Here is an 18,463-nt window from a genome sequence, read left to right as displayed (position 1 = left end):
GCATCGGTTTGTGGTAGTAAGTAAATAGCTATGAAAAATATGGATATGAACTCTCTTGATAAATGTTATGGTCTACAGCTTATGAGGTATTCTAAATCAAGCGAGCCGAACCTTTGAGACTTCCTTAATATTAGAGATTGCGCACCAGCTGTTGTTAACAAAGAGACACACATCACCACTCTTGAGCTTACCAGACACTGCCATTCTGTCCTGCCAACGCATAGAAAAACCGTTAGAATATCATCCATGTCCTTGTTCAGCCAAGTTTCTGGGAAACATAGGATATTATTCCAGTTTGTTCTCCAGTGACTGTACATTTACCAATAGCACAGAGGGTAGAGGTGGATTATTTACATGCCTCTGTAGTTTCATCAGGGTACCCACATGTCGGCCTCTGTATTGCCATCTCTTTCTCTTCCGAGTGTCAGGGATTAGGGCCTGGTCCGGGGTGAGCAGTACAGTATGTCCTGTGCCGTCCACTCATTGAAGTAGAGATCTTCATCCAAATAGAGGTTACTGATCGCTGTTCTGATGTCCAGAACTCTTTTTAGTCTTAAGACATGATGGTGGGAACATAATGTGCAAAACAGGTTAAGATCAGTGCAAAAAAACAAACCGAATAGAAGAATTGGTTAGGATCCCGTAAAACGTCCGCAGTACATTCCACCGCCATTCTCAACATCCAATGTCTGCCATGTTTTTGGAGGATTTGATGATATTGTCATTGCTCGCCCTGCTCCCTGTGCGCACTGAGTGCTAGTGTGCATGTGATGTTGGTCTGTACAAACCTTCTGCAATCCGGATATAGACGGTCCATGAATCATCGTATGTGAACGTGAGTAGTTTACCTTGAAAAATACGGTCGAACATCTTGGACACAGTCCTATTATGCCTCAGTGGGTGGGAGTCATGTCCTGGAGGGATCAGCCAATCATGAAGAAAATGGACTACTTCAAAATGGAGATAGTATGGACAGCTCCATTGAGGCTGTCACAGACGCTATAATGGCACAGATAAAGATTTTTATTTAACTTGGCAAGTCCATTAAGAACAAAATCTTATTTACAATGAAGGCCTACGCCCTAACCCGGGCGGTGCTGGGCCAATTGTGCGCCACCCTATGGGACTCCCAATCACAGCCGGTTGTGATACAGCCTGGAATCAAACCAGGTTCTGTAGTGATGCCTGAGATGCAGTGCCCTAGACCGCTGCGCCACTCGGGAGCCCAGTTAGTTAAAGGACTCATCTCTATGGTTACATCCACCCTGGGGGAAAAAAACACTGACAAAATAGCCGATGAAGCCAACACAGTAAATGTATAAACGTTTTAATCAGCGTCACTTCTCAGTAGTTGATGGTTGAAAATATGATCAACAGGACCTTTGTGTCAGCAGGTTATGCATGATCTTTTTGCCCCCAACTGATTTTAATAGACCAATAACAGATATGTTCAAACCTCTCTGCCATTATGAACTTGTGTTAAGCTTACAAATCCCTGCCATTTCAACTGGGCTGTGGTTATTCTCCCCCTTCCCCTGCTAACTTGGTAACTTGTCCCATTCCCCACCAGGCATTTAATACCGCGTCACGTGCTAGTCGAAACTAAGAAACTCAAATGTCAGACTTGCTAACTGGTTGAACACGGCACATGTGTAACTACAATCAGTTAGCAAGTCAGGAATTTCAGAGTTTCCTAGTTCCCACAAGCATGTGAACGCGGCATAAGACCAAGCCCAGACAGTCTGGAAGACATTTCTTGAAAAATTGTGGTTAGCAAAAAGCATTTTATTATTTTTGGAGGACAATTGTAACCGAAAACAATTAAAGTAAGTAATTTATTGTTACCCGGAAATGATTTGATACAGTATGAAGAAGCTATGGAGATCAAAGATCAAAACCGCTACCCTGAGCCTTTAAAGGGGGGTTTATGGGGGAATCCTCTTCACCATTATCCTTACTATCGGAGTCCAACTGTAGTCCTAGGTAGGCCATTCTGTCTCTCTCAGCCAATCCCAGCCCGTCTTTCTGGGGATATCACACGGACTTCCTCCTCTTGCCAAACATGTTGTTGATGAGCTTGGCCATGGACTTGGAGCTGCTGTAGCAGCGTCGGTCGGCGCGGTACTTGAGGTGCTCCATCACTTCTCTGATGAGCTGGGTGAAGAGGTTGGAGATCTCCTGGTAGCTCTCGGCCGCCGACACCTCCTGGAAAAGGCAGCGGTTCTCCTGCGCCAGCGAGCGGCCCTCCTCCTCACAAACCTGCCGGGCGTGGCACAGGTCCTGCTTGTTGCCCACAAGACAGACTGGCACCTCCACCTCCCTGGCAGAGTGAAGCAGAGACTGAGAGTCAGTGTATTTTCATTTGGAGAATCGAGGTGTGCTTCTAGTTTGACTAGGTATCAAAGCAGGTATCAGAAGATAGGGCATTAGCATCTCATATGAGGGAAAAGTTAAAGCGTATGACAACGACTAACTGACTTCAAGCCACACATGGTTTCTTAATGTTTTTAGGCTAGTTTTATTAGTAGGCGGGACTAAAACAAGCAAGCCTTTTACTGTAGGTCTGGAAATCCTGCCATTACAAACCACTGAGCTCCTGAGATATGCTGCTCTATCCAAATTAAGCCCATTCCCACTAATTACTGAGATGTTTTTGTCTATGACAGTTTGATGTATATGGGTGGCCCAGATTCATGCCCTTGCTCAGTCTGTTTGGCTTATAGAGAAGATGCATGCCTTGCCCCTCTGGGCATGGGTTACAAAACGCACCCTGAGACTTATAACTCTGCCATTCACCCAGTCTGTCTCCCCATCTCATTGCGCTGTCCAACAAAGAACAAAAAAATAGGAAAAGAGTGTGATTTCCACTCTTTTTTTAAGAGAAACAGAGGTACTACATGGACTTACAAATGGTTTTGCCTCTCACCAAGCCTCCCAAAAATGTAATTCCCTGTTCAGAGGAGCTCTCACCCTTTGCAGTTCTCAATACGTGTCTCTCTGATCTGCTGCAGAATGTTTTCGGCATTGATGAAGGATGTTCGGTCGCTGATGTTGTACACCACCACAAAACCATCAGCCCAGTCCACCGGCTCCTCCACTATACACCTAGCCTCAGTTCCCTGTCAAACAACACTGCCACAGTTAGGCAGCTCAACACTGAGACGTGTTCTTTAGACACAAAACAGAAGAGAACGGACTGAAACAAGGTAGGGACTATCTGATCTAATAAAAAACATACATTTTTGTTTATGAACATGATTATGATCTGTTCTTTTTAAATTCTCAAAAATCATACTGACATTTTCTCTCAAGATTCATTCTATGCATCATACAATCTCCGCATTAATCATTTTTAGGTTAAATAAGATCAAATCAGTCCTGTATCAAAACAGAGACCGTGGTGTATATGGCAAAAGACAAGTAGTTCTTTCACACGCCGTACCCCTTGGTTACAGGTGCTGCAGAGCAGTGAACATCCAGGCTCACACCAACCTCTCTCTGTTTCTCTCTTTAATGACGTGTCTTTTCTTTATGAGGGTGGAGGTCTTAAAGATCGAGCCATGGGACAATGCATCTAAAGCCACTCTAGCATTCCTCTTAGGTCTTGGCTTACAGTGAGCTTTAGCAGAAAAGTACAATAGATTGGCCTTCCCCCTCTGGGCCTCAACCTCAGGGTGTTCCAATAAAGCAGAACTTTGTAGTAAAAACCCTCTGGGGTCTCTGGCCTGGTTGGCTATGCACAGAACAGCTTGTATGGCTCTCTTTCTTCAAAGGCAGACTCATTGGCACTCACTGCCTTGGGATACACTCGTAAATCCCATCGGATTTAAAACTCTAAGGTATGGATCGTCCATGTGCCTGCGGAAAGTAAACATTAGACTGCTCCTGGGGTTTGTGCAAGGGGAAAACCAGGTTACGGGAGTGCAGTACAATGCTACCCCAATGTTGTGACAGGTGTTGTTTAGGAAGATTTGGCCTATGTTGTATTCTGTTGTACTTCAGAGCAAGGGTCCAACACCTCCAGGTTCAGCTGTCTACCATTGATGCACAATGTTTCAACAATGTTACAATAACGTTACCTAAACGCTATGACAGTTTTTTTTTTGTTTTGTTAAAATACTGCTGTTTGGAGATTTTCTGTTGTACCTGAGAGCAAGGGTCAAACACCTCCAGGTTCAGCTGTCTACCGTCAATGGATAGTCTTTTACGATACAGGGAATCTAGAACAGAGAAGGTATCCATTAGAAACGTGTGAGTAAACTAGCCCTATTTACCCGTACAGGGTACATAAACGTGTTTGCATGAGTTACATTGATGTGCAGTGATTGCTTTAAGAACAAGAAGCACAGGTGTAATTTCTACACCATAATTAGGCAAATGGATAATAACATTTGATAAACATTTATTGGTGTTGAGATACCACTGCACATACACTACCGTTCAAAAGTTTGGGGCCACTTAGAAATGTCCTTGTTTTTGAAAGAAAAGCATATTTTTGGTCCATTAAAATAACATCAAATTGATCAGAAATACAGTGTAGACATTGTTAATGTTGTAAATCTGCCATTTCCAGCTACAATGGTCATATTTCATGGAATATCTACATAGGCGTACAGAGGCCCATTATCAGCAACCATCACTCCTGTGTTCCAATGGCACGTTGTGTTATCTAATCCAAATGTATCATTTTAAAAGGCTAATTGATCATTAGAAAACCCTTTTGCAATTATGTTAGCACAGCTGAAAACTGTTGTTCTGATTAAAGAATAAATAAAACGGGCCTTCTTTAGACTAGTTGAGTATCTGGAGCATCAGCATTTGTGGGTTCGATTACAGGCTCAAAATGGCCAGAAACAAAGAACTTTCTTCTGAAACTCGTCAGTCTGTTCTTGTTCTGAGAAATGAAGGCTATTCCATGCGAGAAATTGCCAATAAACTGAAGATCTCGTGCAACGCTGTGTACTACCCCCTTCACAGAACAGCACAAACTAAATCTAACCAGAATAGAAAGAGGAGTAGGAGGCCCCGGTGCACAACTGAGCAAGAGGACAAGTACAATAGAGTGTCTAGATTGAGAAACACACGCTTCGCAAGTCCTTAACTGGCAGCTTCCTTAAATAGTACCCGCAAAACACCAGTCTCAACATTAACAGTGAAGAGGCAACTCCGGGATGCTGGCCTTCTAGGCAGAGTTGCAAAGAAAAATACATATCTCAGACTGGCCAATAAAAATAAAAGATTAAGATGGGCAAAAGAACACAGACACTGGACACAGGAAGATTGGAGAAAAGTGTTATGGACAGACAAATCTAAGTTTGAGGTGTTCGGATTACAAAGAAGAACATTCATGAGACGCATAAAAAATGAAAAGATGCTGGAGGAGTGCTTGACACCATCTGTCAAGCATGGTGGAGGCAATGTGTTGGTCTGAGGGTGTTTTTGTGGTGGTAAAGTGGGAGATTTGTACAGAGTAAAATGCATCTTGAAGAAGGAAGACCATCACTCCATTTTGCAATGCCGTGACATACCCTGTGGACGGCGCTTAATTGGAGCCAATTTCCTCCTACAACAGGACAATGACCCAAAGTGCAGCTCCAAACTACGCAATAACTATTTAGTGAATAAGCAGTCAGCTGGTATTCTGTCTATAATGGAGTGGCCAGCATAGTCACCGGATCTCAACCCTATTGAGCTGTTGTGGGAGCAGCTTGACCGTATGGTACATAAGAAGGGCCCATCAACCCAATCCAACTTGTGGGAGGTGCTTCAGGAAGCATGGGGTGAAATCTCTTCAGATTACCTCAACAAATTGACAACTAGAATGCCAAAGGTCTGCAAGGCTGTAATTGCTGCAAATGGAGGATTCTTTGACGAAGCAAAGTTTGAAGGACACAATTATTATTTCAATTAAAAATCATTATTTATAACCTTGTCAACATCTTGACTATATTTCTTATTCATTTTGCAACTAATTTCATCTATGTTTTAATGGAAAACAAGGACATTTCTAAGTGACCCCAAACTTTTGAATGGTAGTGTGTCTGTGATACTTTGCTCCACTGATGCAGTATGTGAACAACACTATGGCCATGATATCGTGGGCCTGTGGGCCTGTGGGGCTGTGGGCCTGTGGGGTCGTGTGTTTGCAGTATGTGAACAACACTATGGCCATGATATCGTGGGCCTGTGGGCCTGTGGGACTGTGTGTTTGCAGTATGTGAACAACACTATGGCCATGATATCGTGGGCCTGTGGGCCTGTGGGGCTGTGGGCCTGTGGGGTCGTGTGTTTGCAGTATGTGAACAACACTATGGCCATGATATCGTGGGCCTGTGGGCCTGTGGGCCTGTGGGACTGTGTGTTTGCAGTATGTGAACAACACTATGGCCATGATATCGTGGGCCTGTGGGCCTGTGGGACTGTGGGCCTGTGGGGCTGTGTGTTTGCAGTATGTGAACAACACTATGGCCATGATATCGTGGGCCTGTGGGCCTGTGGGACTGTGGGCCTGTGGGGCTGTGGGCCTGTGGGGCTGTGGGCCTGTGGGGCTGTGTGTTTGCAGTATGTGAACAACACTATGGCCATGATATCGTGGGCCTGTGGGGCTGTGTGTTTGCAGTATGTGAACAACACTATGGCCATGATATCGTGGGCCTGTGGGCCTGTGGGACTGTGGGCCTGTGGGGCTGTGGGCCTGTGGGGCTGTGGGCCTGTGGGGCCGTGTGTTTGCAGTATGTGAACAACACTATGGCCATGATATCGTGGGGCTGTGGGCCTGTGGGTCCATGTGTTTGCAGTATGTGAACAACACTATGGCCATGATATCGTGGGCCTGTGGGCCTGTGGGGCCGTGTGTTTGCAGTATGTGAACAACACTATGGCCATGATATTGTGGGGCTGTGGGGCTGTGTGTTTGCAGTATGTGAACAACACTATGGCTATGATATCGTGGGGCTGTGGGCCTGTGGGGTCCGTGTGTTTGCAGTATGTGAACAACACTATGGCCATGATATCGTGGGGCTGTGGGGCTGTGTGTTTGCAGTATGTGAACAACACTATGGCCATGATATAATGTGTGGGCCTGTGGGGCCGTGTGTTTGCAGTATGTGAACAACACTATGGCCATGATATAATGTGTGGGCCTGTGGGGCCGTGTGTTTGCAGTATGTGAACAACACTATGGCCATGATATAATGTGTGGGCCTGTGGGGCCGTGTGTTTGCAGTATGTGAACAACACTATGGCTATGATATCGTGGGGCTGTGGGCCTGTGGGGCCGTGTGTTTGCAGTATGTGAACAACACTATGGCCATGATATCGTGGGGCTGTGGGGCTGTGTGTTTGCAGTATGTGAACAACACTATGGCCATGATATAATGTGTGGGCCTGTGTGGAGCACCTACTCGTGTTGGAGGCGTACTCCCCGATGAAGCGCTTGGTCAGAAACCGCACCAGGACAGCTGGAGGAAATCAACCAATTAAAAAGAAAACAAGGTTACAGTTTGTCCAGTGGAGGAAAATGCATTTTCATATGATCCCTCAGGCTGAGGTTGTGTCCCAAATGGCTCCCTATTTACAGTATGTTCACTACTATTGACCTGATCCCTATGGGCCCTACCTGATCCCTATGGGCCCTGGTCAATAGTAGTGCACTTTATAAGGTGGGTGTCATTTGGGATGCAGGCTTGGTGAGGGTGCAGGCTTGATGAGGGTTCCAAAAGCCTGAGGAATCAGGGGTTTCATCTAACCCCACACATGAAAGGTTTGGCCTCGATGGGTTTACCTCGAGGGATGTGTGCATATTTGGCAAGCAAAATTGGCTATTTCTGCTCGTTCTCCCTTTCCAGATTCTGAACACACTACCCTCTCTGTGAGAGATGAGGTCACAGCCGTCAGACTCAATTGAAGCCCCAGGTTGAGTTTTACTGAGTTCTGGTTGAAGCGCTCCAGTCCACTTGCACCCACACATGCTCATACACACACATATAGTAATGCACACGCATACACACAGACACACACAAATGCACACACGCAAGCACACACACATACTGGCAGAAACACAGAAACAGACCGATACATGCCTACAATGTAAAATATTTATTGTTAAATATACAGTAACTTAATGGCAGCACTCTCCCTCACACACTCACTGTCTCTCTCACTCCCTCTCTCTCACACTCACTGTCACACTCGCACACAGATCCCTGCAGTCTCTGGGCTTCTAGCCTCACAACACAGTCGGTGCATCTCCACAGAAACCACTCTGCAGTGCAGTGTGCCAGGGGCAATGGTACACCCTGCTGTTTTATTAAACACATATACCAGGGTCGTATTCACTAGGCACCAAACGGAAAATGGTCTGCAACAGGGAGGGGCTAACCTGCACTTGTCCAATAAGAAACACTTGTTTTCATTGAAAAACATTTTCCATTGCAAAATGTTTTGCTACGGTGTGCACTGATGGGCTCTGGGCTCCCGAAGGCTGCAGTGACTCACTGAATACTGATATTTACCAGACAGGGCGCCATGCAGCCACAAGACTCTTAATGAGTCCCCCTGCCTCCCTCAAGTCCAGACAATGAAAAACGACTGCACAGTCACTGTCCCTACCAAAGTCATTTCAATTGATTTATTGTGGAAAATATATGGAGTTTCTTTCACTCACGAGTCCCTCAGAGAAGCTGATGCAAATAATAAAGATTGTGATCATTTTCATTAGTATTCACTGAAATATTTTATTTCCCTATTACATTCATATCTGGGGATATATTTATTACATTCATATCTGGGGATATATTTATTACATTCATATCTGGGGATTTATTTATTACATTCATATCTGTGGATATATTTATTACATTCATATCTGGAGATATATTTATTACATTCATATCTGGGGATATATTTATTACATTCATATCTGGGGATATATTTATTACATTCATATCTGTGGATATATTTATTACATTCATATCTGTGGATATATTTATTAAATTCATATCTGGGGATATATTTATTACATTCATATCTGGGGATATATTTATTACATTCATATCTGTGGATATATTTATTACATTCATATCTGGGGATATATTTATTACATTCATATCTGGGGATATATTTATTACATCCATATCTGGAGATATATTTATTACATTCATATCTGGGGATTTATTTATTACATTCATATCTGGGGATATATTTATTACATTCATATCTGGGGATATATTTATTACATTCATATCTGGGGATATATTTATTACATTCATATCTGGGGATATATTTATTACATTCATATCTGGGGATTTATTTATTACATTCATATCTGGGGATATATTTATTACATTCATATCTGGGGATATATTTATTACATTCATATCTGGGGATATATTTATTACATTCATATCTGGGGATATATTTATTACATTCATATCTGGGGATATATTTATTACATTCATATCTGGGGATATATTTATTACATTCATATCTGGGGATTTATTTATTACATTCATATCTGGGGATTTATTTATTACATTCATATCTGGGGATATATTTATTACATTCATATCTGGGGATTTATTTATTACATTAATATCTGGAGATATTACGTGATGCTTTTCCATTCATGTGTACAGCCATATATTTGATCAAGGGTCATTCTGCATATCCAGTACTATATGTGACTAAATACTCATATTGAAGAGTTACACTGATTGACCCCTCATAACGGATTTGTTTTCTCAGACCACACTCCCCTCCATATCTGAATGGGACTCCCATATATTATCACATTGTGGGATAAATTATGACAAACAGTGAGATTAAACAACTATTTACATGCGCCCACATACACTCTCAGAAATAAAGGATACAATTTGTTCTTAAAGAGCTACAGACACTTGTCACTGGGGTGGTACCCTGTAAGGTCATCTTTTGTGCCTTCCGTTATAGGAACATGATTGTACCCTTGTTCATGCCTCAGATAGTACCTTTCTTACATGTAGTCCACAGGTATGCATTTAGAAAATGTACATTTAGCCTTTGTAGGGTAGAACCACAATAAAAAGCAATTTTTTCTTTGTAAGTGACAAAAATGTTTACCTCTACCATAGACTACTTAAACTGGCACAACACTTTCACTCACGGGTGGCCAAAAACAACTAACGGAAAGCCATGCCCCCATTAAGCCATGCCTCCAAAATAATTTCCCAGTGTGCCTTGCCTTTTAGAGTGAATTGTAGAGTTACCACCCATTACTGTATTTGATAATGACAGAGACATTTTTAGCCCTGTGGCCTTCACCGAGCGAGGATCTAGGTGAATTTTGTCATTCAAATTTAAGTAATTATAACAATAAAATACATCTCATAAGGCATTATTTTGAGGGTCTGTCCTTACCCTAATACAGTAGGCTGAAACTCATGGTTTACATGCCACATCAGATTGCAGTAATTTTTCACATTACCTGCTTATTCCATCCCAGTTCCAACCATGGAAAAGTTTCCAGAATTGTGCAAACCTACCTGCAATTCACACAATGCTAGCTTGCAAAGGGATAAGTAATTCCTTTTGGAATCCAGCCAGAGTTGGACTATCCAACAGGTGGAATTATTATTTACCAGCAACCTTCATTCACTGACTTCCAGGTTCAGAGACAATGTGACGAAACTAACTACGCCATTTAAACTGGAACAACCATTTCAGTAACGGGTGCAAAAACAACAACTGTATTGATTAGTTTAGAAAAATGAATGTTATTTATGTTTATGTAGCATAACATGAAGGAATCAATGCAAAATCACAGATATTTAAACATAAATATGATAATGATTATGGTACAAATGTGCCTTTTAGGATACCACCACAGTAACCACGTTTCCTTCCACAGGTTTAATGTGTGTAAAGTCATATTGTATAAAATAAATAAGAGCTGTGATGGAAACAGGAAGTTTCGGTGTATCTGCATAAATGTCGACCGATAATTTGTTCATTCGACATGGTGGGATCTTTTGTGTCAGTAAAATAAATTCTGAGGGAAAAGGCGGTGAAAAGGGCTTCATGTGCAAATATTGATATAATCAAAAAAATATATATATTTGTCACATGCAGCGAATACAACAACCTTACCGTGAAATGCTTACTTAAAGCCCTTAACCAACAATTATTGGTGGACACAGTGTGTTATGAAATGTGTGAAAGTATTGTAATGTTTTAAAATGATATAAACTGCCTTAATTTTGCTGGACCTCAGAAAGCAGCAGCTAATGGGGATCCATAATAAATAGAAATACAAATGCAGTTCAAGAAATAGAGTTATAACCATAATAACCATCATATCGAAGTCAATTTGGAGCCACGTGATGAAATGCTGTGTAGTCCTCCAAATTCTGTATGATGAAACCATTATTTACATGCTCCCACATACATACAGGTGTGTACTTGTATGACTTTGATCTTGAACTTGTTTCTCTTTAGAAGATCGATTAGATTACAGACCCCCCCCCTGCATATTGACTACCATATATTCCCCTCCCTCCAGGCACAGGGGCTCTATCTGACCTAGAGATTTCTCTGCTCCCCGGTGGATCTCTCACCTGATTTCCCAGCTCCCTCACTGCCCAGCAGGGCCAGTTTGATGTCGTTCATGTCGCTCTTGATTTCTCTCCTCTGATCTCACTCTGGTCCAGTCCTGTGCTGTGCTATGGTGTTAGATGGTTAGCTTTAGCACACTAACATACCTTTTGGTCTTGAGAGCAACAGAGTGTGGACTGCCCCTTCAAAGAGTGGTTTCACAAATGCTTCCCTCTCACGAGACGCACATCCCTCTTTTTCTCTCACTCTCCACTATCTCTTTCCCACTCTTAATTCCTATCTCTCTCCTTTTGTCTGCCTTTTTATATCCTCTGTCTGTTTCTTTCTCTCCTCTCCGTCTTTTCTCCCACTAAGGTGGAGGTTACTTCAAAGTCACTGAAGTAAATATTTTCTATCCGCTCTTTATGCTTTCATCTCCGTCTGTACAGTATTCTATGCCTCTTTTCACCATGTGATGTTTGCCTTTTCCCATTGGGTGAATGTTCTCTACACGGTTTCATTGTTTTGAAGTTCAGCTCCCTCCCCCTTATTCACCTATAGCATTACTGTTCATATGCTGTAATGTATTTAGTTGTACTTCATGGTGCATACAGATGAATACATTAATTTACATACAATCCACAGTGCACACATTGAAGAAGTTCTGGTGGTGAGTTGCTAGTGGCCATGCTAGTGGGAAAGTCCAGGTTTAATACTGTATGACATCAAAACTCTGTATCAAAACATCGATCATACTCTGACATCGAACTGAGCTGTTTTGGATGAGATGTCAAACAATCCGTCTCCCCTCAGCTTCCCACCACATAGAATGTGGCACGTGTAGCCATTCCATCATCCTTAAACCTCAATTCCATAGACAGTAGACTAACACCAGCCAAGAAATTCAATATTATAGACATTTCAGACATTTTTGCTTGTGCAGGGCCTTCGTGCCCCATTCCAATCCGATTTAATTTGATCTAATTGTATCTGTTGACTATAAAGCCACTGACCCTGTGACTGTGTTCACCTAGGATAACACTGTTTGGGAAAACTGAAACAGCACCGTTTAACTGGTTTAAAGTTAGGTTAAATGCGAGCAATTCTAGAATCTAAAATAATAACATAGCCACGACATGTTGATCCTCAGCAGCCATATTCTGTGGTACTCCATTCAGACACAAAGACACAAACATTTTGAAATGTTTACTAAAATATGGATTTGCTCTTCAAATTCAATCTCACTTCAAATTGTATCCAGAGGGGCTGACCTCACATGAGGAGACATAAGTGCTACCACATTGCAATGAGTTAGGGATGAAAAGAGGACGGAACTTGTTTCCTTTAATATCTGCTTCATTATCTTTAAAGGTGCAATCTGGAATTCAAACGACAACAAAGGAGTCACTGCATTAATTTATTTTGGGCAAAAAGCTGAGGGATGGAGGTAGATAAATGTAACCACACAATAATTCATAGGTTGATTTATGGGATGCAAAGGCTGATCATCCATGAGATCAAAATGATTGTTTTAAGCTATTCAATATCTGTTTACAATGGAGCTTATACTTTGGTTTCTGTTGGGGTAAGACAGGATAACCATGAGGCATATACAGTTGAAGTCGGAAGTTTACATACACCTTAGCCAAATACATTTAAACTCAGCTATTCACAATTCCTGACATTTAATCCTAGTAAAAATTAAGATCACCACTTTATTTTAAGAATGCGAAATCACAGAAAAATAGAGAGAATGATTTATTACAGCTTTTATTTCTTTCATCACATTCCCTGTGGGTCAGAAGTTTACATACACTCAATTAGTATTTGGTAGCAGTGCCTTTAAATTGTTTAACTTGGGTCAAACATTTCGGGTGGCAAGCTTAGTACACCATCCCAGCCGTGAAGCACGGGGGTGGCACCATCATGTTGTGGGGGTGCTTTGCTGCAGGAGGGACTGGTGCACTTCACAAAATAGATGGCATCACGAGGCAGGGCAATTATGTGGATATATTGAAGAAACATCTCAAGACATCAGTCGGGAAGTTAAAGCTTGGTCGCAAATGGGTCTTCCAAATGGACAATGACCCCAAGCATACTTCCAAAGTTGTGGCAAAATGGCTTAAGGACAACAAAGTCAAGGAATTGGAGTGGACATCACAAAGCCCTGACCTCAATCCCATAGAAAATTTGTGGACAGAACTGGAAAGCGTATATGAGCAAGATGGCCTACAAACCTGACTCAGTTACACCAGCTCTGTCAGGAGGAATGGACCAAAATTTACCCAACTTATTGTGGGAAGCTTGTGGAAGGCTTACCTAAACGTTTGACCCAAGTTAAACAATTTAAAGGCAATGCTACCAAATACTAATTGAGTATATGTCAACTTCTGACCCACTGGGAATGTGATGAAAGAAATAAAAGCTGAAATATGTAATTCTCTCTACTATTATTCTGACATTTCATATTCTTAAAATAAAGTGGTGATCCTAACTGACCTAAGACGGGGAATTTTTACTAGGATTAAATGTCAGGAATTGTGAATAACTGAGTTTAAATATATTTGGCCGAGGTGTATGTAAACTTCCAACTTCAACTGTATGTACAAATCCCAGAATGTCCTTTTAATAATTGTCCTTCATGGACAACTGTCTGACCTAATATTCTACAGTCATCCAGAGTAGGACAGAGTTTCTACATTCATCCAGAGGAAGACAGAGTTTCCATCCACTGTCTGGCCTGATCTTCTACAGTCATCCAGAGGAGGACAGAGTTTCTGTCCACTGTCTGGCCTGATCTTCTACGGTCATCCAGAGGATGTCAAGGAGTTTGGCCTTTTCAGACTGTTACATCAGGCTCCTCTTAGGCCCAGTTTGCTGTTGAGCACTTTGTGATAAATAGATTTGATAATACACTGTGTTATACATACCGTGTATCATTTCATTGATTTATGAAATGTAATCTAATTGCAATTCTGTGAATGGTCCTCTCCAACATATAACACTGATAAATAGTGTAAGAACACTTCTTCTCAAAGTGACATAACTCTTTACACTTAAAATGCCACAGATCTGACCTGTACTTAAAGGCTCCTGATGTGGCCTGGGGTGGTCTAGCGGTCTACGCCGCTGTCTCTGGAGCACATAAACACCACATCAGCATGGGTTTAAATCCACCCTATTGCCATCTCAGTATATTCTCTTATCTTTCCACTATGTCTCTATCCTATAAACAAAAAAAGAGAAGGGCTGCCTCACATCTTCCTTGATTAAAAACAGCCAGTTAGATTGAGGATAGAGAGATAAAATGTGGAGTTGATAAAAAGCAAGTAAACCAGAGAATAAGACTGCATTCTTCTGTCGCCTCTCATCCTCAAATCTCGAAATCTTCTTAATGAAGAGAAATATTCCGCCACTGGTGAAAATAAAAGACATGCTGCCAGACTCAGCCATTCATTACAGTATAAAACTTTTAATCTGACCAAATGGACCCACACGTGGCTGTATATCCCTACTGCACAAGAGTCAATGTCACAAACTAAAAAAAAACATCAAACTCACTTAGCTACAGTGTACAGTGTACAGGTCATCATCTCATGCACTCCTTCCCTCCAACTAACTCCCTCTAAGTCGCAGTATAAACCCACTCAATACACATAGAAAGGGCTCTTTCCAGCTCTCAGTATGGTTTAAGGGGTAACACAGCCCTTCCTGGTATTACATAACGTCTGTGTCATAAGAATGTCTCATGGGGCTGAGACAGAACGGTAAAGTGCCAATGGTGAAATTAGGGATAAGCCAATATGCTTCTCCAGCACTGTAGGTGGGGGAGAGGTTCATTACTAACATATAGTACTGGTGAGCATTCTGACCCCAAATGGCAAGAGCATAGTGTATCATTGGGGTGAGTGCTATCAGTGCATTGTGTGTAGATAATGTTTGAAAAGCACTTTACAGATCAACTAAATGATCATTAGGTACCAAGTGTTTTATATCCTCAGAGGAGACAATTTAGCAAATGTAACAATGATACATTTGAATTGCATTAGTTATAATCCTAAATCCACAAAATCTGGGTAATCAAAGGTTTATTTTGTAATGTCTTCTTAACCAGCAATATTTTCCACTTACATCCAGCTCAGTTACCTTATAAAGTTGTAATATGAATAACAAAGGAACAAAGGTATGAACAGCACAAGGCAAACTAAGTGAAACTGAATACATACTGTGCATTAATTTAACCAAAATAATATATTTCAGACAGGGCATATAGCCTAGATAGCTGAAGTACACTACAGGAATGAAGACTGCAGGTCAAATGACATCATTTGACATGCTTCGCTCTTTTTCTCATGGTGTGATGGATATAATGTTCTTTCCTCTTGCCGAGTTAGATTCCCAAATTTGGGTATAAGGCAGGCTTTGAAATACTTATTCTCTCGAAGTTCAAATACTGGGCATGGAGTGAAATAACAAATGAATGAAATACTAATTGAATAGATATTCATTTGGCTCCGCCTCATTTGAACTTGAGTTGGTATTTGTTGTGCTGTAATGTTGATCCAAGTCCATGTCTTGGTCAGGGTGTTCTGTAGGATATTATGAGGATAATGATATTTAGTTAAAGATTTCTGTGGCCCAGATATTAGGGAGAAGACAGTCCAAGCAGCCCTTGATTAGAAATGACCTCCTTCACAGTATTTTCCCTTGCATGTTCATTATTCTGCCAGTTAAATATTGGCCATTTTGTAATGAATGAGACACAAATTCTAAAAAAGCGTTCCGGCCATTATTATGAGCTGTTCTCCCCTCAACAGCCTCCACTGTTCTCAACATAGTCCAAAACAAACAACGCACCCTGCTATTCCTGTTTATAGACTCAATATTTTACTAATGAATGTTGGATAATTTTATGAGTTGTTTTATTCCAGGCTTCTGAGAGGAAAGCGAGTAAAGTCGTTTATTTTTGTCTTAATTAGAAAATGTGCTTTATTTTTGTTTTATAAATACATGTACATTGCCTTTTCTTGCTTAGACATTCGTAACAGAGAGAGAGACAGGTACAGAGAGAGACAGGTACAGAGAGAGAGAGAGAGAGAGAGAGAGAGGTACAGAGAGAGACAGGTACAGAGAGAGACAGGTACAGAGAGAGAGAGAGAGAGACAGGTACAGAGAGAGAGAGAAAGAGACAGGTACAGAGAGAGACAGAGAGTAGGAGCCAAGGCATGATTAGTAACCCAGTCACAGGCGTGTGTGTGTACTCCGGAGTCAGCCGCGCTACCACTAGGCCAGACGCTAGCAGCCGGAAAACTGTCATGGACATATCTGTAAGCGTTTTTAAACATATTGCATTGCTTCCAAAATGATGAAATCCCTTACAGTGAATGGTAAGCAAGTGTATGGTTCACAATGCACACTTCCAGCTGGCTCTAGTCTATGCGATTGAGTGTAGAGTAAACAATACATGTAGGTCTAGTAGAATATGTCTCCATTACATGGGGCTTGCTGGTTGTACTCCCTTGAGGTGTGTTGGCTCTTCACCCAACAACGGTCAAAAACACATGTGGCTCGGCTTCTTTAGAATTGGAAAAAAGTAAAGAACGTGCATGTGTAGAGAATTATCCATCCCCTTGATACAATCTCAAAATCAATTTCCCCATTTTACTTAACATCACCCAAAAGGCTGTAGGCTTTTAAAAGGGGATCTTATCTCCTTCCATGTGTCTTCTTTCATTTGTTGTTAATGCCCATGGATACACAAATACATAAAAGACATTCAGATGGTGGGTGCATGGCAACAAAGATGCAGAATTTAATGCTCACCTGTGGGTTGATATTGATGGGTTCTCGGCACTGTTGGTTTGTTTACAAGCAGGTCAGGAGAATTAACGTGTCAGGTTAGGAGAACTAACTTGGCAGGTTAGGACAACTAATGTGGCAGGTTAGGAGACTGAGGTTAAGGTTAGGAAACGGGTTAGGGTTAGCTAAAATGCTAGTTGTCAACAACTGTTATCCTCAATGCGACAACTAGATGGAGCTGTAATGATAGCCACAAACCATCAGTCTCGAAAACCATCAGCATCATAACACCTACAGGTTAGCACTGGATTTTTTTTATATACTACTAACGGGAGATTACATGGAGCTCCAGGCTAAAATAATCGTGGTTGCAACGAAAATAACTGAGAATCTATACAGACCAGCTGATCTGACGTTGTTACGGTGTCAAGCCGGCTTGATACTAGACAGAGGAAACAGTCATTGGCTTCATTCAATACTCCTGCCCCCAATGAAGTAACATCCTATCAGGAACAACGAGATCAGAATAGGAAAAATATAAATGGAAGAATATGACATATTACAACTAGTGATGGGAAGTAAAGGCTCTTTTATTGACTCTTTTGACTAATTTTGTTCATTTGAGGCAGCAATGCCCAGAGCACGCAGGACGCCTATTCATAAAGAATATTCAAGAGTCTCGACATAGAACCCGTCGGGTAATTGGCTTGAGCCTTTTTGAGTGCGCGACGTCACTCTGCTTACCAAAACACAAAAAATGGTGGACAATTTCTCAAGGGTCTGAAACCAGTATTAACCACCAAATTCAATGACAGTTAACATAAAATTTAAATACGAATCTGACATTCCTGCTCCCCAATAAAATTGTTGTCGATGAGGGCTTGCTAGCTACAGTATTTGAGTCAGAAATGCTAGCTAGCTAACATTAGCTAGACTCGGGAGCTCATGGGGACATAGATAGGCTTCAGGAGCCAACTGGTTAGACATGATAACCAACAATAGCTGGCAACTAATTATTTTTAGACAAATATTTTCAACTCTTTGACTTATTTTATCCACTGACCACTGCATTTAAGAGGATAGCTAATTTCTG

General features: G+C 41.6%; 1 protein-coding gene across 1 annotated transcript; it reads right to left on the bottom strand.

The window, feature by feature from the left end:
• Nucleotides 1-1,764: 1,764 nt before the first annotated feature.
• Nucleotides 1,765-12,193, bottom strand: LOC110521280 (ras-related and estrogen-regulated growth inhibitor-like protein A). Its single transcript, XM_021598736.3, has 5 exons — nt 11,595-12,193; nt 7,404-7,460; nt 4,147-4,220; nt 2,971-3,119; nt 1,765-2,320 (listed from the first exon to the last, which is right to left on the bottom strand). Exons 1-5 carry the CDS (start codon nt 11,644-11,646, stop codon nt 2,035-2,037), a joined length of 618 nt encoding a protein of 205 aa, XP_021454411.1. The 5' UTR covers nt 11,647-12,193; the 3' UTR covers nt 1,765-2,034.
• Between the last annotated feature and the right edge of the window lie 6,270 nt (nt 12,194-18,463).

The sequence above is a fragment of the Oncorhynchus mykiss genome, chromosome 4 (genome assembly GCF_057628025.1).
Source record: "Oncorhynchus mykiss isolate SJ-2025 chromosome 4, ASM5762802v1, whole genome shotgun sequence".
Classification (NCBI taxonomy): Eukaryota; Metazoa; Chordata; class Actinopteri; order Salmoniformes; family Salmonidae; genus Oncorhynchus; species Oncorhynchus mykiss.
Note: the sequence above shows the minus strand (reverse complement) of the source record. Positions and strands in the feature narration are given on the sequence as shown.

Excerpts from the sequence above, each read along its gene's own strand:
- LOC110521280 (XM_021598736.3), bottom strand. The coding sequence starts at position 11,646 with ATGAACGACATCAAACTGGCCCTGCTGGGCAGTGAGGGAGCTGGGAAA. Across the intron at positions 7,461-11,594 it reads TGAGGGAGCTGGGAAATCAG|CTGTCCTGGTGCGGTTTCTG; the intron begins GTGAGAGATCCA and ends GATTTCCTCCAG. Across the intron at positions 4,221-7,403 it reads GGAGTACGCCTCCAACACGA|ATTCCCTGTATCGTAAAAGA; the intron begins GTAGGTGCTCCA and ends TCTCTGTTCTAG.